Here is a 26,813-nt window from a genome sequence, read left to right as displayed (position 1 = left end):
AGTGTTTTTTAAAAATAACATTTTTTATTGGGGGAAAACAGAAAACAAAAAGGGTTCTTAAACTTAGGGGGTTTCCACCTGTGCCACCAGAGGGGAATGGTAGGTGTCTTCTCTGGAATGGTGAGAGAAATGGGAGGATGATGGAGAAGACGACGATGATGGCGAAGAGGAGGATACATAGTCAAGTAGACTTGATGGGAGATCCAAACCCTCCCCAGGGTATACTGGGGAGGAAACCGCCACCTCTGTAGGGGAGGGAGGAGGCAACACAAGCCTTGTTTGGCCACGGCTGCTCCTACTGCGACTCGAGCCTCTACGGACAGTTGGTGTTGTCACTGGAACAGCAACCAGAGCCTCTTTGTGTGCCCGTCTGTGTTTCCTCTTTTTTTTTTTTTTTTTGGGTCCTGTGGCAGGTTCCCCAGCATGATGACGCCTACGGGAGGATGAAGGCATGGCAGGAGCAGGAGTCGGCGGCACTATGTTATGGTGCCTGTGGTGGCGTCGCTCGGCACGTGGACCACGGTGGGGTGGCTGGAGTGGCTCTCCAGCAGGAGTGGGAGTCATGCTTGCCAGCGACGGCACTACTGCCATTGTCGCTGACTGCATGACCCCAGCCTGCTGGAGAGCCCTCACGTAGGAAGTGTTGCAGGACTGCATCACTGAAATCTGTAGTTCCGGCGTAAGGTGTTCCACCATGCCCTTAGCAATGGTACTAAAAAAATGTTTTGCCGGATTTGAGAGCTCGGTTTCAATTGTTTCAAGGCGCCGGTCGATATTGGACAGACGAGTGTCCATGTTATCGCTCAACGCCTTGAAACAGTTCTGGAAAACCGTGCTCAAATGCAAAAATTCGGGCATGGTTGGCCTGTCCGAGGCCCGCTGGCGCTGTCGGGAATACCCAAACGAAGGTGCGTCAGAGGCCTCGGCCAGGGGAACACCTGATGTACCGGCTGCCGGTTCTCCAGATGGTGGTGCAAGCCTGCTGTCGCTGTGGGAGGGCTGTGATGGATCAGATGGCGATTCATGAAGGACCGCTTCTGCGGGGCGAGCTCTCTCGAGGGTGCTGCTGTGTGTCCTGTGAAAAGATAATGAAAAAATTAGTCTTCAATGAATAACCTCTCCCATACGCCAACTCCTGGAATAAAAATAGCATTACATTACACAATAATACAAATCCTCTGTCTCACAGTCTGTGTGGCCAATAATTAATTTCTGATTGTTATCGCCAGCTGACCGTTAGGGCCGACGATAACAATCATGAACATTCCCGCTGTCAAAGCATTTTGACCGTATACCACTGTGGGTATAAAAATTTTGTAATCGAAAACTCTTTCTGGAAGCTGCCTATGCCACAAAAATAGTTGAAAATTTAATGTCAAGATAAAAAATTAAATAAAAAAAAAACCAGTGATTTCACTGATCTGATTGCAGGAACGACCATGATGTTAGGATCATGTGATCGAGACTTCATCATTATTCCTGCAATCAGAACTACCCTGACTCAGAACTTAACCTGTCATGGACTACAAGGACTCACGCTTAACCCAAAAAATTAACTAATGGCCTATATAGCATTTTAATAGGGATACATTTACGTGGATGGCCAATATGTTACGCTGACTACATGGATGGGCAATACAGTATGTGCCTGTGAAATATACTATGTGGATACGTGGCTAGAACGTGTGGTATGTGGCTGCGATATTGTTACCTGCCAATATACTATGTGGATGCACAATGTACGTGGCTGGGCAACGTACTATGTGTTTGTGCAGTAGGCTATGTGGCTGGGCACTGTAATGGGGCTGTGCAATATGTTTTGTGGACAAAATACTTACTGACGGCGGCCAAGGACTGGTCTTAAGAACTGTAAACATTTGGAATATTTATAGGGCACAGACTTGGCCGCAGCAGCACCACTCTTCGAGCGCTCCTCCTCTGCCCGTAGCCCCTTATTGAAACGGTCCTTGATGGATCGCCATCTGATCCTCAACCTTTTAACTGTGAATGCAAAGGAAAAAAAAGGTTACATATGTAGCATTTGAAATGGATAAAACAACCGTGTGCGATGCAAAACTTTAGGTGTTTATTGCATCACACACGGTTGTGTTTATCCGGGAAAGATGGTGGGTCATAGCAACGTATCTGCACGGCGTATCAGCAATACTCACCAAAGTTGGCTTTGTCCTTTGCAGGAGCTATGTCAAAGCCCTCCCACAGCGACTTTGCCACCTCTACCCACAAACGCCTCAACACCACCTGGTCCATGTGCCGGGAGTCACGGCTGTCCCACAACGGGCCACGCTCCTGGATGCTTGATATGAGGAGCTCAACATCAATGACTCCATGGTCCCGTTGTGAAACCTAGAAAAATTACAAATAGAAAAGGTTACAAATATGCAAATATTAACAAACACCAGCACCTGTCATGATATGTACCTTGGCCCTATCCTTTGTCATTTGATATATGTATATTGATGGTTTCTACACCTGTATTTTTGAATGTTTTGGTTGTTTCACCTTTGTTACCTTCCCCCAATACTTGCTACCCTGAAAAGTTTGAATGTAAGCTTACTAAACATCCCTAGTGAAAGCAGGATGCTAATCAAAAAAAAAAAAAAAAAATTGTTTAATAAAAATACTCACTCGCCGTGCTGACGCCACACCTTGGCCCTGACCTCTCTGCTCCCGCTGACTTCCTTCACCCTCACTTGAAGAAGCCTGTAAAAATTGTATAAAGAAATTATTTTAAAAACTACAAATGACTGCGAATAGTAAGGAAATTGACATAATTACTCACCACACTCCCCTGCGCCGATTGGCTCGATTCTGACACAGTGGCCATTGTAGCACGTTTGTTCTGGCATGAAAAAATGAAAAAAAAAAAATCAAAACTAAACCTAAATATGGCACATACAATAAAATATGCCCAAAATTTGTTACAACAACCACATTTGACTTTTGACTGATCGGACAAAGCAAAAATAAGAAAGCGACACCACAACGCCATACATTGCAAGAGAAGACAATCAATAGAAGAAACTATACAAGAATAGACCCAAACCAAAAAGCAAAAATAGACACCTATGTCCAAAAATGGACATATCAAAACTTTCTGAAAAAACATTACAGGCACAAAAATACAATGAAAGAGCAAAATAATGAACGCAATACTTTACAATTGCAACAAGACATGATCCTAAAAAACAACATCTTGTGACATCTAACCACAGAAAGACAAAAGGCAATAAAAACCATTCTAGATAACAAGCAATAAACATTACGGGACAACCGCTGTAAAAATATACAGCAACCCAAACATAAACCATAGCCAAATAGAAAATAAAAAACATGGAATTTTTAAAAAAGGCCACCACCAAAAATAATATAAACAAATAAAAATTATACTACACACTTCGCAATGCAATCAGTCAATGAAGGAAGATATATGCCATACGGAAAACGACGTAAAAACATCAGCGATAATTTTTAAAATAAAGGGAAAGTACAATTGAAACTATAATGGCATAGCAGCAGCACGGAACTATACAATACAAAGACATCATAATTGTTGCCCCCCCACCAGCAAGAAAATACACTCAAGGAAAGAAAAAATAAAGCCAACAGCATAATCCAAAACACAGCAAGACATGAGCCAAGAAAATGCCACACAGTTACCACCAACAATAGAAACCAGAAAAACATGCACCAGAAATTTTACAAGACAAAATGAGCAAAAATCAATACATTGAACAACCACATGACACAAGAACAAAACACATAACCAAACCCAAACTAACGTAAAAAAAAAAAATAAAATAAACAAAAATTAAATAAAATAAATGCAATCCTATTAACCCAGAAGAACATCAGAACCAGACAAACAATTTTTCAATAACAACCCATAACCGTAATAGCACAGACCAAACATTACAAAAATATAGACAAATCAAGAAATAAAACACAGAATACAAAATGTGCAAAGAGAAATATATACTTACAAGTTTGGAAAGCAGATTCTCCAGTCTAGTCTTGTCTGATGTGATCACTTGTGAAAGACAATGGCAAACCCCTCGTTTCTTTATATATATAGGTTGTTTTTTTTGTGTCTAGACAAAGTCTAGACAATGTTTTGCATTTTTTATTGGAAAACGCATGCGTCGTACAACGCACCACGACGCAAGTACTTGCGTCGTCTGCGTTGTCAATACAAGTCAATGGGAAAAAAGGCGCATCGCCGACGCAAACACGACGCAAACACGACGCATGCGTTTTTTAAAAGGTCGGCGCCGCCAGAAAAATGCAACATGTTGCGTTTGCCGCGCCCAGACAGGTGCGCCCTAACGCCGCATGCGGCGTAAAACGCAACACAACGCAACACAACGCATGCACATGCGGCCCCATGCGGCGCCAATGTTAAAGATAGGGCCGCACGACGCATGCGTTTTGTTGCGGCGGCGACGCTGCGGCGCAAACCGCAAATGTGAACGTACCCTAAGCCATATTTACCCAGTGGAGTGTGGTAATGCCCTCACAGCCCAACGCGTATCGCTGCCCGCAGCAGCTTAGTCAGGGGAAGTCTTCCCTGGGCAGGTTTCTGCCTTATTAATTCTCTCATTCCTGCACATGATTACATAATTCACCATTTGTTATTGTGATCCCTCTGGTGGTGGTGTCTTTATTCAATATCATTATTAAATATTGTATTGTACAGAGAATATTTTTGCCTGCTCACCATTTTTTGCATGTTTTCATACTGTTGTTTTTAGATGTCTATTCTCCTTGGCAATTTGTTGTCTTTAAATAAAGCCTCCACTACTGATCAAACATGCTGTGTGTGCACTGTTCTTGTGCTCCTTTCCTCTTTGCTTGTGTTCACATTGTCTTAGCACATTGGTTGCACCAATCTATATGAATTGTTTGATATTTTGTGGTGCCCACCATTTTCTATATATCTTTGATCAGAGTGGCATCAGATTTTCTGGGACATGCACACAAAAAAAGTTTCTGCACCTTTTCCATTCTGAATCCGAATGCGTTGCTATTTTTTTTGCTCTGCGGACCACTCGTAAATGTGTACAGCCCCATAGACTATAATAGGTGCGAGTGTCATTTGTGAAAATCATGAATAGCACTCATAAGATAAAATCGGTCACGTGCACCAGCCCTGAAAAAGCCGCGGTCACAACGCTCTGTATATAGAGGTCTATAGGCACATCATTGTCTATGCTAATTGTTTTCATGCCTCCAAGTGAAAAGAAAGCTGTCCAATTTCTCCTAAATAGGCATGTGCCTCTAATTGTGGATACATATTTCTTTAATTGTTTTATGAAAGCAATCAGGGACTGTATGACGTTTTTGTTAGTGTTTCAAGGATTGTATACTTGTTTTTGTTTTTACCCTAGTTTAAATCTTCCTGCACCCTAATTTACAGCAACCAGTACTGGTTTTGAAGGCTTCTTTTTGGATGATGTGCATTCAATTTTTATTTTTTTCATTTATTCCCTCCATTTGGAGTATATGATGTATTGATAAACTTTTTCTTGAGGTATAAAAGTAAACCGCAATTTTGGAAAAAAGCCATAAATTCTGACCTAGTTTTTCACAGCGAAACCAAACTTTGGGTATGTGTACATGATGTCTTTTAACCCCTTAACGACCGCTGATACGCCTTTTAACGGCGGCAGTTAAGGGTCCTTAAACCACAGCTCCATTAATTAACGGTGCTGTGGAAAAAGTGTATAGCGCCCCCCAGAGTCGGATTTTCTCTTGGGTCTCAGTTGCCGGGGGTAGCCGAGACCCCAGAGAACATGATTCGGGTTGGTTTTTACCGACCCCCAGGTTGCGATCGCCGGTAATTAACAATTTACCGGCGGCCGCAAAAAAAACCACGCGATTTCCTATTTAATTTCTGTCATTCGATGTGATCGCACATCAGAGGACAGAGAAATGGGGTCCCCGATCGCCCCCTGATACTCACCTGTCTCCCCCGATAATCCTCGTGGCTCCAGATGGGTGCCGCCATTTTTTTCCGGGAAAAAAATGGCGGGCGCAGTGCGCTTGCCGGCCGGCACCCGTCAGATCTTTGGGGTCTCGGCTGCCGGGGGTGTTATGACCTGGTGGTTAGGACAATAATGGACCTGGTGGTTAAGTGCACACGGAAAGACCTGATAGTTACAATAATACAGGACAACTCTGGGACGTGGGAACTCTGCTGACCGCAATCCCTAATCCTATCACACACACTAGAAATAGCCGTGGATTGCTCCTAACGCTCCCTATGCAACTCGTCACAGCCTAAGAACTAGCTAGCCCTAAAGATAGAAAAAATAAAGCCTACCTTGCCTCAGAGAAATTCCCCAAAGGTAAAGGCAGCCCCCCACATATAATGACTGTGAGTAAAGATGAAAATCACAAACACAGAGATGAAATAGATTTTAGCAAAGAGAGGCCCGACTTACTGAACAGACAGAGGATAGGAAAGGTAACTTTGCGGTCAGCACAAAAACTACAAAAAACCACGCAGAGAGCGCAAAAAGACCCTCCGCACCGACTCACGGTGCGGAGGCGCCCCTCTGCATCCCAGAGCTTCCAGCAAGCAAGACAAAAATCAAAATAGCAAGCTGGACAAAAAATAGCAAACAAGAGAAAATAAAGCAGGAACTTAGCTTCTGCTGGAGAAGACAGGTCACCAGAACGATCCAGGAGCGAACTAGACCAATACTAGAACATTGACAGGTGGCATGGAGCAATGATCTAAGTGGAGTTAAATAGAGCAGCCAGCTAACGAATTAACCTCGTCACTTGTGGAAGGAAACTCAGAAGCCGCAGCCCCACTCACAACCACCAGAGGAAGCCCATGGACAGAACCAGCCGAAGTACCATTCATGACCACAGGAGGGAGCTTGACAACAGAATTCACAACACAGGGGTATTCGAGACCCCAAAGAACATGATCGGGGTCGGTTTTTACCGTCCCCGGTTTTGCGATCGCCGGTAATTAACCATTTATTCTCTGTCCTCTGATGTGATCGCACAGAGAAATAGGGAGATCGGGAACCCTGTTATACTTACCGGTGTCCCTGGGTCCTCATTAGTCCCCTCCTGGCCGCCGGCTTCTTCCTACGGGAAGAAAATGGCGGGCGTAGTGCCGTGATCTGCGGGCCGGCAGAGGAAGATTCTTCCTCTTGTTTTATTTTGATCACTGTGAGATCCTATCACAGTGATCAAAATAAAACAAAAATTAAATACCCCCCCTTTATCACCCCCTTATTAAGTAAAAAATAATAAAATAAAAAAAGTATATTTCTATTTTCCAATTAGGGTTGGGGCTAAAGTTAGGGTTGGTGCTAAAGTTAGGGTTGGTGCTAAAGTTAGGGTTAGGGTTGGGGCTAAAGTTAGGGTTGGGGCTAAAGTTAGGGTTAGGGATGGGGCTAAAGTTAGGGTTGGGTTTGAGGTTAGGGTTGGCATTATGGTTACATTTGGGATTAGGGTTAGGTTTGAGGTTAGGGTTGAGATTATGATTAGGGGTGTGTTGGGTTTAGGGATTTGATTAGGGTTGGGATTAGGGTTAGGGGTGTTTTGGCGTTAGGGTTGGGGTTAGGGGTGTTTTGGGGTTAAGGTTTTGATTAGGGTTATGAGTTGGGATTAGTTTTAGGGGTTTGTTGGGGTTACGGTTGGAGTTAGAATTGGGGGTTTTCCACTGTTTAGGTACATCAGGGGATCTCCAAACGCGACAGCCAATTTTGCGCTCAAAAAGTCAAATGGTGCTCCCTCCCTTCTGAGCTCTACCGTGCGCCCAAACAGTGGTTTACCCCCACATATGGGGTATCAGTGTACTCAGGATTAATTGGACAACAACTTTTGGGGGGCTCTCCAAACGCAACATAACGCCCGCAGACCCTTCCATCAAAGTCATTTTAAAACGTCACTACTTCCCTTCCGAGCCCCGATGTGTGCCTAAACAGTGGTCCCCCACCCACATATGGAGTATCAGCGTACTCAGGACAAACTGGACAACAAATTTTGTCGATCAATTTCTCCCGTTACCCTTGAGAAAATAAAAAATTGCGAGCTTAAAAAAAAATCATTTTTGAGAAAAAAAAAAGGATTTTTTATTTTCACGGCTTTACGTTATAAATTTTTGTGAAGCACTTGGGGGTTTAAAGTGCTCACCACACATCTAGACAAGTTCCTTAAAGGGTCTAGTTTCCAAAATGGTGTCACTTGTGGAGGGTTTCTACTGTTTAGGCACATCAGGGGCTCTCGAAACGCGACTTGGTGTCCGATCTCAATTCCAGCCAATTCTGCATTGAAAAAGTCAAACGGCGCTGCTCTTCCAAGCCCTGTCGTGCGCCCAAACAGCGGTTTACCCCCACATATGGGGTATCAGCATACTCAGGAGAAATTACACAACAACTTTCGTGGTCTAATTTTTCCTGTTACCCTTGTGAAAATAAGAATTTGTAGGCGAAAAGATCATTTTTGTGTAAAAAAAAATGTGTTTTTTTTTTTTATGTTTTGAGCACCTTGAGGGATGTAGTTTTTAGAATGGTGTCAAGTTTGGGTATTTTCTTTCATGTACATCCCTCAAAGTTTCATTAAATGTGAGATGGTCCCTAAAAAAAATATGGTTTTGTAAATTTTGTTGTAAAAATGAGAAATCGCTGGTCAACTTTTAACCCTTATAACTTCCTAACAAAAAAAAATGTTGTTCTTCCTAACAAAAAAAAAATGTTGTTTCCAAAATTGTGCTGATGTAGACACATGGGAAATGTTATTTATTTACTATTTTGTGTGACATCTCTCTCTGATTTAAGGGCATAAAAATTCAAAGTTTGAAAATTGCAAAAACGTAAATATTTTCGCCATATTTCTGTTTTTTTCATAAATAATCGCAAGTAATATTGAAGAAATGTTACCAATAACATGAAGTACAATATGTCACGAAAAAACAACCTCAGAAACAGTGGGATCCGTTGAAGCGTTCCAGAGCTATAACCTCATGAAATGACAGTTGTCAGAATTGTAAAAATTGGCTCGGTCATTAAGTACCAAATTGGCTCTGTCACTAAGGGGTTAAACTCGGGCGACCTCCCACCCCACCTCCCAAGTTTGTGATGTGTCTTTTGAATGGTTTTTTTTCCCCCGTATTTTCTTGACAGTTTTTGACAACTGTGTTTTTTGTAGGGTCTTCTCGTGTTGAGACATGTTTTGTTTTTTCCAGTGAATTTCTGGTTATTATTTTTTTTCACTCCATTGAATAATGAAGAAACTACTTTTTTTTTTTATTTTTGATTAAAAAAAAAAAAAATCAGAATGCTCCAAAAAGATGTATGTCTGGGTGACTTGAACTTTCACAGTGCCTTTTTTTCCCCTGTCTGAAATGAGAATCTGCTGCATTTTTTAAAACTGCATCATGGAAATTCTTCAAGCATTTTTCCAGCATTTTATTACCCATAGAAAGCAAAAAGTGCGTGCAAAAAATGGTAGAGCAGGATGTGAAACCCATGTAGACAAGTGTGTCACCTCGCTTCACTAATCTAACTTTTCCTTGTTCCCTTTTTCTGTAGTTTCCTCAAAATCTGCTCCCTCCTATTCATCTGTCTCCACAACCTCCACGAACCCAGTAGCACTTGGTAACTGCACTTAGATACCGGCTGATGACCGGATCATGCAGCATTATCTGAAAACCCCTATTATATAATGATGGCAGGACCATACATGACGAGCACGTTCTACCTATTGTGTCCCCCATATTTCCTTATAGATTGTAGCTTGTGAGCAGGACCCTCACTCCTGTAACTGGTGAACTATGTGTTACTGTGTATGGTCTTTACTGTCTGTTCATGTCCCCGCTTAATTGTAAGGTGCTGCAGAATATGTTGCTGCTATAGAAATAAAAATATTTATTCTTATTATTAAATGTTTGAAGGGTTTCTGTGTTGGATCCTCATCTCTTGGCCAGAGTAGTAATTCCGAGTAGTGATAAAGAGCAGGGCTGTGGAGTCAGTAAGCCACAGTTGCGACTCCGACTCCTGGATTTTATCAGGTTCCGACTCCGGCTCTGACTCCGACTCCTTCATAAATGGCCAGTTCGTAACAATAAATTTACTGTTGTCAAATATTAACATCGTGCTTATTCAGTTTCTCACCATTATATAAGTAATCAGACCACTTAGAGCAAAAACTATATTTATTAGAATACAATTAGAATATAGCAAATAACTTTTATAAACTTTTATAAACACTTATAAGTAAATATGCAATAAACACTGTTGTTGAAAGGATAATACTTCTTAGGCTATGTGCACACGTTCAGGAATTCATGCAGAAAATTCCTGAGAATTCCGGACATTTTCTGCATGAAATCCGCAAGAAAACCGCATGCTTTTTTGCCGTGTTTTTGACGCGTTTCTGTCGCGGTTTTTTCTGGACACTTCCCAATGCATTTTGGAGTGGGAAATCCGCAAAAAGATAGAGCATGTCCGGATTTTGTGCCTGATGCGTTTTTTTTGTGGAAAAAAACGCATCATGTGCACAAAACATGCGGAATTCATTCTAAATGATGGGATGCTTATTGTATGCGGTTTTTTTTGCGGTTTTATAGCGTTTTTATCGGGAAAAACCGCGAAAAAACCGGAACGTGTGAACACAGCCTTAATGTAAAAAAAAAAACCACTAAATACTTACATTCCGGTGTCTGTCGCGTCCCCCGGCGTCCGCTTCCCTGCACTCCTCCTGCATCCTGTGTCATCGCCGGCCGGCCGTAAACCGCTCTGCTTTACGGCCGGTGCTTACACAGTGCAGGGAAGCTGAAGGTGGGGGACGCGACAGATACCGGAATGTAAGTATGTAGTGTTTTTGGTTTTTTTTACATTTACAATGGTAACCAGGGTAAACATCGGGTTACTAAGCGCGGCACTGCGCTTAGTAACCCGATGTTTACCCTGGTTACCAGGGGACTTCGGCATCGTTGGTCGCTGGAGAGCTGCCTGTGTGACAGCTCTCCAGCGACCACACAACGACGAAACAGCGACGCTGCAGCAATCGACGTCGTTGTCTATATCGCTGCAGCGTCGCTTAATGTGACGGTACCTTTAGAAGTGTCTCTATCTCCAGCAGAACTGCTTATCTCTGTTGTTCATAGTTTGATAGAACATATGTATTTGGGTAACATTTATAAAATTCATATGAAAGTTCAATTATGAAATATTAATACATTTTTTTTAAAGCTGGAGTCGGTACATTTCTACCGACTCCAACCAAAACTACCTCCGACTCCACAGCCCTGATAAAGATATCCAGTATCTCTCGTTCTGAAGACCCGATCCTGTATTATGTTACGCCTACGATCCACTTACTGGAATCGGAACCGTGCAATGCTCCATTTCCCCCAAGGTGGCACTGCAGAGAAATCAAAGATTTACGAACCGCTTTCCCCACATTACAGCTAATTGCTTGTGGTCACAACAGAGGGACATTGTGATCTGCTAATCAAGGACTAGTAGCAAGTAGGTATTGTCTAAAGCGAGTAACCATTTAATGGGTGTGGGAAAGCTGGGGGGCAACTCCTGTAGATACTGTATTGGCATCCATATTGTTCTCAGTAGGTCAAAATGGCTTTTATCAGCTTGACAGAAGGAAGACTTCAAACAGTACAGGGCTATAGTGGCCACAGGCTTCAGCTGCCTCCTCTGGCCGTATACCGGGTAGGTGAGGGCATTAGGGCCAGGTCGCTGCTCTTCTGAGCTGGAGAGCCTTTCTGTGCTCTGTGTAAGGCACTATAATCATATAGTGTATATCCGTTTCTGTTGCTGCAGCAACCTGTGCTGCCTTCCCATAACAAATGGAAATCTGTGAGAAGTGTGAAAACTTACACAGGCTCTTGGCTTCACAGGACAGATCACATACACTGGCCATTCTCCTGATAGTGTTGACAGATTTTATGGCCCTAATCTCCTTCTCTTTAGAGCCCTCTGCTTCCCACAGGTTTTCACACGCCAAGGAAGATCTGTCTCTGGAATTATAATGAATAAAAAGCCTCTATATCACCATTTAAGGTTCCATTCATGGAATCGGGCATCACATATCTGACAAGTGTCTGATTTCGATTTTCTTTGCTTTTTTCACAGAGGTTGGGCAGTAGCATGCAGGCAGATGAGGGCTCAGAATGGCTTCTGGAGCTCTTGAGCGAGGTGCAGCTGCAGCAGTATTTCCTACGTATACGTGATGACCTGAACATCACGCGTCTTTCCCATTTTGATTACGTCAAGAATGAAGATCTGGAGAAAATCGGCATGGGCCGTCCTGGTGAGCCAACTAATTTGCTAGTTATCTGTCCACATACTAAAATAAGCTATGGAAATTTTTTTTATATATTTTTTTTTTTATGTACTTTACAGTGATCGATATCTTATGGAAACTGTAAGCTTTTACTCTCCATTTAAATCATTGTGTGCTTCATTTATTAGAACAGATAATTTATTAGCATATTTCAATCGACAATTGTGCCCTATGCCGATCCTCTCTACCTGGCGGCAGTATGTCACCCCCAGTGATATTAGGTGACCACGGCACTAATCATGGGACAACTGTTTATTGCTTTCATTGAATGATTCACAGAGATGAGAAAAAGGATTCAGTGGTCCTGCCCCCATATTGGTAGTCTGGGCACCCAGACAAGGGTCGTACGAACTTCTCTGACAGCACTCGGATGGCTTCATGATTTGTATTGTGCCACAACGTCATTATGTTGCAGGGGCCTTGTGAACACCAGAGACATCCAGGAAGCCTGCATTCATGTGCCAGCTGAGAAAGTTTGCAGGACCTTGGTCCAGACGCAAGAGAGTGCTGATGTGCAGAATTACTTTGCTCAACTCTAATGATTCATTCATGTGAAATGTAAGGGAGTTATGTGCTGTTGCTGTGCATGGGGTTTTCAGAGCTTAGGATACAATTATTAAAAAAAAATATATACTAATATGTTAGCCAATTAAAAGGGTTGTCCACTACTGTAAAATTTAGAGTGACTAAACTTTATAACTGATTTTGAACTTTTAGCAAGCCCTTGTATTTTCTGCAGATCAGTGGGATTGGGGGCCCTGAAACACCCACCGACTGCACAATAGACCCGCGAGAAGTGCGCAGCTCAGCAGACCGTAGCGCCTAGCTGATGCATACACAGACCGGTGTATGGATCAGTAGATTGTACCCAAATGCCCACCGATCTGCAGGCAATTCCAGCGCTTGCCAAGTAAGAAAAATCAGAAAGGTTTGTTAGTCTTTAACCTCAGTGGGCTCAGTGTGGAGTTAGAAATATAAACCAACAAAAAAAACAGTTACCTACACTCTCTTACCTCACTGGTGCCGCTCCTCCACATTGGGTACTGCATTTTCCTCTGGTGTCCCAACATCAACGGGTCCTCACGTGACCGCTGCAATCTTCACATTTTGACCAAAGGGAAAGAGCTCCAGCAGGAAGAAACATTTCTCTTCATGTGCTACAAAATTCAAAGGATGCAGCCATGACCCAAAACCTATTAATGTTAAGTTCTAAAGTACGGTAGTTTCTAACCTTTAAATAGTGCACATTTATATGACAAGTTTGGAATAAATCCTGCTTATCGAAATTGTAACTATTTTATCACAGTTTCTATTTCACCTGTCACTGCAGAGAGCACTAAAGGATGACACACTACACCTGCTCTGCCTGCATGTGGAGACAATTTGTGTTGATCGAATAGCTTCAGATAAGCACTTATCCAAATAGCTATAGTGCTTACCGAATAGCTGCATCTGGATCCCGGATACCTGGAGCGCTCCCGATAATCAGATGTTTGGTGCCGCAGCTGGTTGTGTTGCGGCAGTTTCACAGTCACAACACATACATGGAGAGCCCAACAAACAGGATCTCCATGCTTGTGTTGTTACTGTCACACAGCCGTGACACATGCAGCTGCGGTGCCGGACTCCTGATTATCGGGAGCGCTCCAGGTATCCGGGTTGCAGATGCAGCTATTATCGGGAGCGCTCCGGGTATCCGGGTTCCAGATGCAGCTATTATCGGGAGCACTCCGGGTATTCGGGTTCCAGATGCAGCTATTATCGGGAGCGCTCCGGGTAGCCGGGTTCCAGATGCAGCTATTATCGGGAGCGCTCCAGGTATCCGGGTTCCAGATGCAGCTATTATCGGGAGCGCTCCAGGTATCCGGGTTCCAGATGCAGCTATTATTGGGAGCGCTCCAGGTATCCGGGTTCCAGATGCAGATATTATCGGGAGCGCTCCAGGTATCCGGGTTCCAGATGCAGCTATTATCGGGTGCGCTCCAGGTATCCGGGTTCCAGATGCAGCTATTATCGGGAGCACTCCAGGTATTCGGGTTCCAGATGCAGCTATTATCGGGAGCGCTCCAGGTATCCGGGTTCCAGATGCAGCTATTATCGGGAGCGCTCCAGGTATCCGGGTTCCAGATGCAGCTATTATCGGGAGCGCTCCAGGTATCCGGGTTCCAGATGCAGCTATTATCGGGAGCGCTCCAGGTATCCGGGTTCCAGATGCAGCTATTATTGGGAGCGCTCCAGGTATCCGGGTTCCAGATGCAGATATTATCAGGAGCGCTCCAGGTATCCGGGTTCCAGATGCAGCTATTATCGGGTGCGCTCCAGGTATCCGGGTTCCAGATGCAGCTATTATCGGGAGCGCTCCAGGTATCCGGGTTCCAGATGCAGCTATTATTGGGAGCGCTCCAGGTATCCGGGTTCCAGATGCAGATATTATCAGGAGCGCTCCAGGTATCCGGGTTCCAGATGCAGCTATTATCGGGTGCGCTCCAGGTATCCGGGTTCCAGATGCAGCTATTATCGGGAGCGCTCCAGGTATTCGGGTTCCAGATGCAGCTATTATCGGGAGCGCTCCAGGTATCCGGGTTCCAGATGCAGCTATTATCGGGTGCGCTCCAGGTATCCGGGTTCCAGATGCAGCTATTATCGGGAGCGCTCCAGGTATCCGGGTTCCAGATGCAGCTATTATCGGGAACGCTCCAGGTATCCGGGTTCCAGATGCAGCTATTATCGGGAGCACTCCAGGTATCCGGGTTCCAAATGCAGCTAATCGGGAAGCCCTGTAGCTTTTTATATAAGTGCTTATCTGAAGCTATTCGATCAACACTAGAGACAATGCATTGTGGATGGGCTGTGAGGTCTGTTTAGTTACTTTCATACCTAAAGAGCCAAGGATGGGATCCAGTTCTATGCGGCAAGGAGCAATAGCACACTTGTTTGCTGCACCTGTTGTTCTCCAATATCAGGAGATATAGATCTGTCCACATCATAAGCCCTAGTGCTACTTCGGAAAGGATCTTTTGTTTACCTTACTCACCATTACATTTAGTGATGTTTAGTCCATCAATTAATTAAAGTAATCTCAAAGATGCTAGAGAGTTTGGGGAGTTCATGAAAATGGCACAGTCACATACACCATACTCCTGAGGAAGTGTTTGCCCATCAAGACATTGATCTTCTGTTGTATATCTGTACAGTTTTAACAGAAACTATTTGCGTCATTAGTGATTGCAAACTGCTCCACTTTCTGTCTTATTAGTGGTTGCAGAATTCTTCCTATGATACTGCCACCTCAGCATTTCCTCAAGTATTTACTTAAGTGCAATTCAGAAAGTAATTTGCTTTCCTGGTATTAATTTGATTTCATTTTTTCCATATTTAGATGTGGTTTGATATTGAGACAAATTTTATTTTTATTAATCCAAGGGCATTGTACTATGGAAAACACTGATTTATGTTTTTGGGGAACTGCATCAAGCAAACTTGTGTGTAACTCAAAACAGTTGGATGTTAAAAAAGCCATGTGTTCACCATTCCTCATAGCAGCCATCTCAGCAAGAAAACCTAATTTTCAATTAAAGCTTGTCTGGCAATCTTCTGTTCGTCCCAGGCCGGCTTTCGATAATCCCCGGTTGGCCATAACTTCCCTCTGCAGGTTCCGTTTAATGAATACTTTGTTAGGATAGCGGGATACATGATATTACAGATAGTCAATTTTTTTTTTTTTTCCTTCTAGGCCAGAGGCGTCTTTGGGAGGCAGTAAAGAGACGGAAAGCAATGTGTAAACGTAAGTCGTGGATGAGTAAGGTAAGCCAGTGTTGCCCACAAAGTCATTCTTGTTACTTTCTGAAGTGAAAATGTCTCGAGTACATTCACACTGTGGAAAAATCCAACATGTATTTGCAGTGAAATCAATGCTAGAATTACAGGGTTATCATCAGATTGAACATGGTTAATCCGTGTGGCTACCTGAATTGGTGCCTGGACAGAATCCACTTCAGTAAGTGACATGTCACTTACTGAAACTATTTTCTAATCTGTTTTAAAAACCACTGGTCACTTGAATGGGAACCCAGATTTCCTTATGAACGCAGTTATTATTATTATTATTATTATTATTCATTTTTATAGCGCCATTTATTCCATGGAGCTTTACATGTGAAAAAAGGCCATACATAGACAAGTACAATCAACATGAGCAATGCAATGCACACAGAAGTACAGAAGGAGAGAGGACCCAGTTATTGGATAGTTTGCACATGGTTGTTCTCTAAAATTTAAAGAAAAAATTTCAGTGTGAACATTCCCATGGTGCTTTTTCAAATGTAGCTTTTTTATGTTTTACAGCAAATTAATGAGTTTTTGAAAATCTCATTCATAAGTTTTACCTGTGGTGCATTTTTAAAATATTATCAATTTCTCCAGTTGTTTCCAGCATTTTTTCCCTTTTGAGGTCAAACTGGGTTAACACCAAAAAACATACTGTAACACATAAAAATACAAAAAAAAACATCAGAAGCGCAATTTCCGCCTGGGCTGGTGGTGTCCATTTTGGTGCAGTCGGTGTAAAATGGACCAACTCCTACTAATAAAATCGATATAATCGTCTAATTCTGTCTGTAACGGAAATCCCGCATCGCTGATTGGTCGCACCAGCCGCCCTAGACCAATCCAGCGACAGGCAGTCACAGTGCCACGTAGTTCAGTCACTTTTACTGAACAAGTTCTGTCAGTCACAGTGTGACGTAGTTCACTCAGGTTTACTGAAAAAGTTCTGTCCATCATCTAGTATATAATAAATTGGGTACAGTATATCAATGCAGGATGCGCTGTAAATGTTTTCATAAGAATTTCGGAAATGTCCTTTAAATTTTTGCTTTCTTGGCCATTTTTTTTTTTTAGAGAATATGAATGATAACACCAAAACTTTTTCTCCACTCATGGTTAGTGGTTGGGTGAAGCCATTTATTTTCAAAGTACTGTATTTTCTCTTTTTAAATCATAATGACAATCCAAAACATCCAAATGACCCTGATCAAAAGTTCACATATCCCATTTCTTAATACCGTGTATTGTCCCCTATAACATCAATGACGGCTTGAAGTCTTTTGTGGTACTTGTGGACGAGGTTCTTTATTTTCTCAGATGGTAAAGCTGCCTACTCTTCTTGGCAAAAAGCCTCCAGTTCCTGTAAATTTCAGGGCTGCCTAGCATGAACTGCGCGCTTGAGATCTCCCCAGAGTGGCTCAATGATATTGAGGTCAGGAGACTGAGATGGCTACTTCAGAACCTTCACTTTGTTCTGCTGTAGCCAATGACAGGTCGACTTGGCCTTATGTTTTGGATCGTTGTCATGTTGGAACATCCAAGTACATCCCATGCGCTGCTTCCGGGCTGATGATTGCAAATTTGCCTCCAGTATTTGCCGAACGTGCTGCATTCATCTTTCCTTCTACTTTGACCAAGTTTCCTGTGCCTTCGTAGCTCACACATCCCCAAAACATCAGCGATCTACTTCCGTACTTTACAGTAGGAATGGTGTTCCTTTCATCATAGGCCTTGTTGACCTCTCACCAAATGTAATGTTTATGGTTGTGGGCAAAAAGTTAAATTTTTATCTCATCACTCCAAATTACCTTGTTCCAGAAGTTTTGGGGCTTGTCTCTGTGCTGTTTTGTGTATTGTAGGCGAGATACTTTGTGGCATTTGCACAGTAATGGCTTTCTTCTAGTGACTGGACCATGCAACCCATTTCTTTTTAAGTGCCTCCTTATTGTGCATCTTGAAATAGCCATACCGCTAGTTTTCAGAGAGTACTGTATTTCAGCTGATATTATTTGTGGGTTTTTCTTTGCATCCTTAACAATTTTCCTGGCAGTTGTGGATGACGTTTTTTTTTTTGCTCTACCTGACTGTGGTTTTGTTTTTACAGAACCCATGATTTTCCATTTATTAATCACAGTTTGAACACTGCTGACTGGCATTATCAATTTCTTGGATATCTTTTTGTATCCCTTTCCTGTTTTATACAGTTCAACTACCTTTTCCCATAGATCCATTGACAATTCTTTTGCTTTCCCCATGACTCACAATCCAGAAATGTCAGTGGCTGGATGAAAGATGCAAGAGTCTGTCTGGATTCCAGAAACTCTCTCAGCTTTTATGCACACATACTGATTACAAGTAAACAAGGTCACAGGTGACCCATTTGTGTTAACTTCTGTGCATGTTAGCAGGCCAAAATCTCCAGGGTATGTGAAAGTTTGATCAGGGTCATTGACCAGCACTCCTATGTGAACACATGCACGCTGCAAAAACTGCATCATATAGATAAAATAAAAACAGCACATGTGCATGAATCTAGGCCATGTGAAAACAGACAAATATTCAATATAGATTATACTTCTCAAAAATATTTTTTCACAAATTTTTTCACAATTTTTTTTCATAAAACTTACAGTAATAGATGAAATGAAGGTTCTTAGCACATAAATTGGCCAATTCATGTGTGCCCATCAACCACGGCAAGGTGACCTCCCTCTGATGGGTCCTACTCTACCGTACATGCCACTTTTGGGCCACCAGCCTACAACTATGGACAAAACAGGTCACTTTAGGGCTAAGCCTACAATTTATGAGCAGGTAGAGCTGATTACGGCCACCTGCAAGGTCAATGGGAGGAGTGCAAGATCAGCCTGGAGGCAGCCAGCATCCAGTGACTAAATAGAGGAAAAAAACAAACAACCAGCACTCCTAATGTGAACACGTGCACCTGCATAAATTGTAGGCTTAGCCCTAGAGTGACCTGTTTTGTCCATAGTTCTAGGCTGGTGGCCCAAAAGTGGCATGTACGGTAGAGTAGGACCCATCAGAGGGAGGTCACCTTGCCATGGTTGATGGGCACACATGAATTGGCCAATTTATGAGCTAAGAACCTTCATTTCATCTATTACTGTAAGTTTTATGAAAAAAAAATTGTTTGAAAAAAATATTTTTGAGAAGTATAATCTATATTGAATATTTGTCTGTTTTCACATGGCCTAGATTCATGCACATGTGCTGCTGTTTTATATATATATATATATATATATATATATATATATATACATACATATATATATATATATATATATATATATATATATATTGTTATTATTATTATATATAATAGCCGCACACTGGTTCTCATCTTCACCTGCCTCTGTTCCCGATCTAAACTTTCTAACACCTCTTTCCTCATTTCTGACCACAACCTACTCGAATTCTCTTCCCTCTACTCTCCAGATGCACAATCCCAACTCCACACACTTGCACACCCTCATAGAAATCACAAACCTCTCGATTTGCACTCACTTTCTGAGTCCCTTCTCCTTCTTGCAGACATAGGTTCCTAACACAATGCAGATTCTGACGCCACTTTATATAACACTACAACAGCATCAGAAATCGAATTGGTCGCCCCCTCACACATACCAAAATTTGCCCAATCAACAGGATACCCTGGCACACAAGCCTGACTAAAGAACTGAGTCGGGTTTCCAGGGTAGACATGGAAAAGATCCCATTCCAACAAGCACTTCATCACGTTCGAACAGTCCCTTACCACTTGCAAGTCCACACTCACTACAGCAAAACAAACCTTCATCTCTCATATCCTCCCTCTCACACAACCCTAAACAGCTATTCAACGCTTTCAATTTTCTTCTCCGTCCCCCAGTACCTCCTCTCTCTCATCTCAGCTGAAGACTTTGCCTCAACATCAGAGAAAGCTTTGGCTTACAGTCTCTCCTCATAACTACTCAGCTCCCCTCCAAAAACATCTTCTCCACCATTACAGAATACCAATCTTCCTCTCTACTCTCCAGATCACATATCACCACGTGTTCACTTGACCCTTTCCCGTCCGACCTCATCCCAAACTATTAACACTCAATCCACTGTACCGTTACATCACAAGGTCTACCCTCACCTACTTGCATCTTCACCCATTCCTTGTAGACTGTGTTCCCTCATCTGCAGGGTCCTCTCTCCTCCTGTACCAGTCGGTGACTTGTATTGTTCAAGATAAAAGTACTTATTTTTTTATTATATATACCCCTTTCCCATGTGAAGCTGCATAGAATAAATGGCACTATAATAATGAATGATAACAATAATAATAACTTTGATGTGAGTGCTTCTTTAATTCAGTAGGGAAAATAAGTATTTGATACACTGCTGACTTTGCATGTTTACCCACCTACAAAGAATGGAGAAGTCTGTAATTTTTATCGTAGGTACACTTCAACTGTGAGAGACAGAATCTAAAAATTAAAAAAACTGAAAATCACATTGTATGATTTTTAAATTGTATTTTATTGGATGAAACGAGTATTTGATCACCTAGCAACCTGCAAGAATTCTGGCGCTCAGACCTGTTAGTCTTTCTTTAAGAAGCCAACCCACTCTGCACCCATAAACTATAGTAATTGCACTTGTTTGAACGCTTTAGCTGTATAAAAGACACCTGTCCACACGCTCGATCACACTTCAACGTGTCTACCATGTCCAAGAACAAAGAGCTGTCTAAGTACACCAAGGACAAAATTGTAGACCTGCACAAGTCTGTGATTGTCTACAGAACAATAGGCAAGCAGTTTGGTGAGAAGGCAACAACTGTTGGTGCAATTATTAGAAAATGGAAGAAACACAAGATGACTGCCAGTCTTAAGGTACCTTCACACATAACGATATTGTTAACGATATCGTTGCTTTTTGTGACGTAGCAACGATATCGTTAATGAAATCGTTATGTGTGACAGCGACCAACGATCAGGCCCCTGCTGGGAGATCGTTGGTAGCTGAATAAAGTCCAGAACTTTATTTCGTCGCTGGACTCCTCCTGACATCGCTGGATCGGCGTGTGTGACAATGATCCAGCGATGTCTTCACTGGTAACCAGGGTAAACATCGGGTAACTAAGCGCAGGGCCACGCTTAGTAACCCGATGTTTACCCTGGTTACCATCCTAAAAGTAAAAAAAAAACAAACGCTACATACCTACCGCTGTCTGTCCCCGGCGCTGTGCTCTGCACTCCTCCTGCACTGGCTGTGAGCGTCGGTCAGCCGGAAAGCAGAGCGGTGACGTCACCGCTCTGCTTTCCGGCCGCTGTGCTCACACAGACAGTACAGGAGGAGAGCAGAGCACAGCGCTGGAGGACAGACAGCTGTAGGTAAGTATGTAGCGTTTGGTTTTTTTTTTACTTTTAGGATGGTAACCAGGGTAAACATCGGGTTACTAAGCGCGGCCCTGCGCTTAGTAACCCGATGTTTACCCTGGTTACCGGCATCGTTGGTCGCTGGAGAGCTGTCTGTGTGACAGCTCTCCAGCGACCAAACAGCGACGCTGCAGCGATCGACATCGTTATCGGTATCGCTGTAGCGTCGCTTAATGTGAAGGGGCCTTTACTCAGTGTGGAGCTCCATGCCAAATCTCGCGTCATGGGGTAAGGATGTTTCTGAGGCTAGGAATCAGCCCAGAACTATACGGGAGGACCTGGTCATTGACTTGAAGAGAGCTGGGACCATAGTCTCAAACATTACCTTTAGTAACTTTAGTACAGGAGAAAAGAGTCAGCAGTGTTTACCTGCCCAGGTTCCCGAACAAATGCACTATCAGGATGCAGCAAACCCATGTAGTAAAGATGGCGGCAACACAGGTGCAATATAATAAGACAACCGCTCACAGCCTACCAATTCATGGATGGGGTGACTTCTTAGTATATGGTTGCTCAAAAGAGGCTTGTATAGGGCTCTGTTCACATACACGTAATGCATAGTATCTGGTTTAGAGCCTATCAGTGACGCCCATACTATTTCCATACACACTCGCAAGTGTGAGGACACTTGATGCGGGTTATGAGCTTGTATACAGTTAAGTCCATATATACTGTATTTGGACAGAGACAACATTTTTCTAATTTTGGTTATAGACATTACCACAATCAATTTTGCCACTCCTAATATTATAGCAATTTCTCGGATGGGTTTTTTCTGTTTTCGCAGCTTAAGGCTGTGTGCACACGTTGCGTTTTTTTCACGTTTTTCCCGATAAAAACGCTATAAAACCACACAAAAAACCCGCATACAATAAGCATCCCATCATTTAGAATGAATTCCGCATGTTTTGTGTACATTATGCGTTTTTTTCCACGAAAAAAACGCATCGCGGTAAAAACAGCAGCATGTTCATTAATTTTGCGGGGTTTTTTTTTTTCGGATTTCCCACTACACAATGCATTGAGAAGTGTCCGGATAAAACCGCGGCAAAAACACATCAAAACCGCGGCAAGATCGTGGCAAAAACGCATGCGGTTTTCTTGCGGATTTCTTGCACAAAATGTCAGTTTTTTTCTCAGTAATTTTCTGCGAGAAATCCTGAACGTGTGCACATAGCCTTAGGATGGCTTGTTTCACCTGCATGGAGAGCTCTTTTTTTTTTTTTTTTTTTTTTTTTTTTTTTTTGTTTCAATATTTTTATTTGAAAGATATCACAAAGATCTCCCAACATGGGAGTATTGAATATATAGAAATCACATAAACATGAACGATAACATGGTATTATATGAGGGGGTTATAAATGTTGATTAATTAAAGACAAGACAGAAACAAAAGGAGATAAGCTCAAGATCATGGACAATATAAAACCACTCTACAATTTTTACAAAAAAAAAAAATGTCTCTCATATCAAGAAATATCAGTCGGACATCAACACCGGCCAGGTCAGGTACCCTCAGTCCACCAAAGTGGAAGAAAAGAGTCAACGGGTGAGAGCTAACTTCATTTGATCATCCGGATGTAGTTCCAGCCATGGCGACCAGATTTGAAAAAAGGAGTTCCACCTATCGGTTCTCATCGCTTGGATGCGCTCATATATCATGATAGAATGAACACTATCTTTGACAAGAGATATTGAGAGCGAAGGAGACCTCCATTTTGACGCTATGTGTATTTTGGTCGCCATTCCCAGCAGGACCACAAGTCTGTGTAAATTTTTGGATATTCCCTGCGGTTTTAATCCCAGGAGGAAGGTCAATGGATTCATTGGTGTCTCTTTTCCATACATCTTATCCACCAAGAGCTTTACCTCTCGCCATAGATCAGTCTCCACCGGGCAGGTCCACCATGTGTGACCCATATCTCCAGGTGCGTCACAACCTCTAAAACATTTGTCAGAAACCTGAGGATATATGGCATGCAGCCTCGTAGGGACCAGGTATGTTCTATGTAAAACTCTGAGGGAAGATTCAACCAGAGATACCTGGTGGGAGCCTCTTGATAAGGCCTTACAACAGCTATGGAGAGCTCTTATGACTGCATGTTTACTTCACAGCAAAACCTTCCAAATGCAAGCACCACACCTCAAATCAACTCCAGGCCTTTTATCTGCTTAATTGAGAATGACATAACAAAGGGATTGCTCACACCTGTCCATGAAATAGCCTTGGAGTCAATTGTCCAATTACTTTTGCTCCCTTTAAAAACAGGGTGGCACATGTTAAGGAGCTGAAACTCCTAAACCCTTCATCCAATTTTAATGTGGATACCCTCAAATAAAAGCTGAAAATCTGAACTTCAACTGCATCTGAATTGTTTTGTTTAAAATTCATTGTGGTAATGTCTGTTACCAAAATTAGAAAAATGTTCTCTGTCCAAATATATATGGACTTGACTGTATCCTGGCCAAAATATCGACCAATACCTCACATATTTTTATGTATTTTTTGCACTTTATTTTTCAGGGTGCAGCCAAGCCCCTCACTTTTGGTCTTGTAAACTGGGGTGTCTGTTCACATGGGATGCTTTTAGATAGTGCTGGGCAGCCCACCTGAATCAAATAGTATGGGCGTTACTAATAGGCTGGGGTCACATTTGCGAGTTCAATACCCGCATCTCGCATCAATACCCTGCACTGCCGCCGGCACTCGGGACCGGAGTGTGCAGTTGCATATATTTCTATGCAGCCTCACACTCCAGTCCCGAGTGCCGGGTATTGATGCGCGAGTTTCTCGCATTGAACTCGCAAGTGTGACCCCGGCTAAAGGCTGTAAACCAGATACTGTGCATTACCTGTATGTGAATAGCGCCCTATACAAGCCTCTTTTGTGCCATTGTATACTAAGCAGTCTCCCCCTCCATGAATTGGTAGGCTGAGGGTAGTTGTCTTATCAGTATTTTGCACCTGTGTTGCCGCCATCTTTACTACATGGGTTTGCTGCATCCTGATAGTGCATTTGTTCGGAGACCTTGGCAGGTAAATCTACTGCCCCTTTTCTGCTGTACTAATTCTTGAATTTTGGAGGATTTTTAGTCCTGCTTTTGTGGCTTTGCTAGTTTACCTTTAGTAACACACTACGCTGTCATGGATTAAAATCCTGCAGGTCACGTAAGGTCCCCCTGCCCACGCCAGTACATGTCCAGGCCCTTTTGAATTTCGCTAATGACCTTCTTGATGACTCAGAGGAGGCATGAGAGATGATCAAGTGGTCATAGGAGACCAAAATAGAACTTTTTGGCATCAACTCCTGTTTTTGAGGAAGAAGGAGGAGTACAACCCCAAGAACATCGTCCCAACCATGAAGCATGGTGGGGAAAACCTTCTTTGGGGGTGCTTTTGTGCAAAGGGAACAGGACAACTGTACCTTATTGAAGGGAGGATTTATGGGGTCATCTATTGTGAGATTTTGGCCAACAACCTCCTTCCTTCAGTTAAGAGCATTGAAGATAGGTTGTGGTTGGGTCTTCCAGCATGACAATGACCTAAAACGCACAATTAGCTCAACTAAGGAGTGGCTCTGTAAGATGCATGTCAAGGTCCTTGAGTGGCCTAGCCAGTCTCCAAACCTGAATCCAATAGAAAATCTTTGGAGAGAGCTGAAACTCAATGCTGCCGAGAGACAGCCCTGAAACCTAAATGATCTGGAGAAGATCTGTATGCAGAGGTGGGCAAAAATCCCTGCCACAGTGTGTGCAAAGTTGGCCAAGAACTACAGGAAACGTCTGACCTCTGTAATTGGAAACAAAGGTTTCTGTACCAAATATTAAGTTCTGTTTTTCTATTATATAAAATACTTATTTCATGCAATAAAATGCAAATTACGTAAAAATCGTACTATGCGATTACCTGGATTTTTTTTTAGATTCTGTCTCTCACAGTTTGTGTACCTACGATAAAAATTACAGACCTCTCCATTCTTTGTAAGTGGGAACACTTGCAAAATCGGCAGTGTATCAAATACCTATTTTCTCCACTCTATGGCTCTAAGGGAGCCACTTTACAGTATTTATTGCAGTTAGTTGACTGACCAGACAATATTGTGTGTGACAAGCATTTTATTCTTCATGTAAGTTGCATGCATAACACTAGTACAAGTTAGAAAACACATTTGCGTTTTGTGCCTTCACTTGTGTGTACAGCCTGACCTATTAACAAATACTGTATGACTGGTGAAGGTGGGTTGCTTTTAGAGTGGTATGATATGTCTCCATGTGATGTTTTCCTTTATATTATTGGAATATTACTGAAATTTTGAAATATTTTTTTTCTATGTATTAATGGTTTAAGAAAAGATTTTGTATATGTGAGAATTATCATTTTAAAAGTTAAAAGAAAAAAAAAAACAGTATAAGGAAGTGCTGCAGGCCAAGTCATTTCCTGCCCTCTTTGTCTGTACATTGACAAATACCGGTATGCATTCTGTTGTTAGCATATGCTTTGTAGACCAAGCTTACAGGGATGTATTGTTCTTTATAATAAATCATGTAAAGTGAAGAATTGAATGAGTTAATATTGTTGTGTGATTCTTCACTATTCTGTCCTCTGTCTACAGTGTTAGCATTTTTGGGTCTGGGGTTACTCTGAAAATAGAACCCACCCACTCAGTATCGCATGTCCCTCTATGCTCAGTGCCGGGCCATGACTGGTGACACACTGTACAAGTGTCAGCAGTTGTCCCAGGATTTCCTTTCTTGAGTCAGTGAAAGAATAGAGGATGGATTGATCCAGCTGCAGGGCTATCTGGCAGCGGAAACTGGTAATCCCAGATGAGAGATTTGCTCTACTTTTCCGGGATCCACATCACAATATTTGTCTTCCATTTCTGCAGATTTTAAATAATACCTTTGCTATGCAGCTTGCAATCTTCTGAGTACTTCGATGAGAATACAATCTGTGTACATTTACTCTTAACTTTATCAAAATTAATTGTAATATTCCAATGACTTTACGTTGTTGTTTTTTAAATATACAGGTGCATCTCACAAAATTAGAATATCATCAAAAAGTTAATTTATTTCAGTTCGTCAATACAAAAATACAAAAAGTGAAACTCATATGTTATATAGAGCCATAACAAACAGATTGATGTATTTCATGTGTTTATTTCTGTGAATGTTGATGGTTATAGCTTACAGCCAATGAAAACCCAAAAGT

At 42.3% G+C, this 26,813-nt stretch overlaps 2 protein-coding genes across 7 annotated transcripts in view; one reads left to right on the top strand and one right to left on the bottom strand.

Annotated features, from left to right (window-relative positions):
* TNK2 (tyrosine kinase non receptor 2) overlaps positions 1-26,813 on the top strand; it is a 348,026-nt gene that overhangs the window by 252,040 nt on the left and 69,173 nt on the right. For all 6 annotated transcript variants that reach the window (XM_069727059.1, XM_069727063.1, XM_069727062.1 and 3 more), the window contains 2 exons: positions 12,135-12,312; positions 16,079-16,149. In XM_069727059.1, the coding sequence (XP_069583160.1) occupies positions 12,135-12,312; positions 16,079-16,149 (249 nt within the window). The remainder of the gene's footprint in view (positions 1-12,134; positions 12,313-16,078; positions 16,150-26,813) is intronic.
* LOC138638072 (uncharacterized) lies at positions 3-4,441 on the bottom strand. The gene is made up of 5 exons (XM_069727056.1): positions 2,801-4,441; positions 2,647-2,721; positions 2,172-2,364; positions 1,839-2,001; positions 3-1,075 (listed from the first exon to the last, which is right to left on the bottom strand). Exons 1-5 carry the CDS (start codon positions 3,125-3,127, stop codon positions 64-66), a joined length of 1,770 nt encoding a protein of 589 aa, XP_069583157.1. The 5' UTR covers positions 3,128-4,441; the 3' UTR covers positions 3-63.

This window comes from Ranitomeya imitator, chromosome 5 (assembly GCF_032444005.1).
Source record: "Ranitomeya imitator isolate aRanImi1 chromosome 5, aRanImi1.pri, whole genome shotgun sequence".
NCBI lineage: Eukaryota > Metazoa > Chordata > Amphibia > Anura > Dendrobatidae > Ranitomeya > Ranitomeya imitator.
This window is presented reverse-complemented; position numbering and strand designations above follow the sequence as displayed.

What these genes read in the sequence shown, in the direction of transcription:
- LOC138638072 (XM_069727056.1), bottom strand. Translation starts at nt 3,127, where the DNA reads ATGTTTTTTCAGAAAGTTTTGATATGTCCATTTTTGGACATAGGTGTC. An exon ending in GTGTGGCGTCAGCACGGCGA is followed by an intron (nt 2,365 to 2,646) that starts GTGAGTATTTTT and finishes TAATTTTTCTAG; the next exon opens with GTTTCACAACGGGACCATGG. An exon ending in AAAGGACAAAGCCAACTTTG is followed by an intron (nt 2,002 to 2,171) that starts GTGAGTATTGCT and finishes TTGCATTCACAG; the next exon opens with TTAAAAGGTTGAGGATCAGA.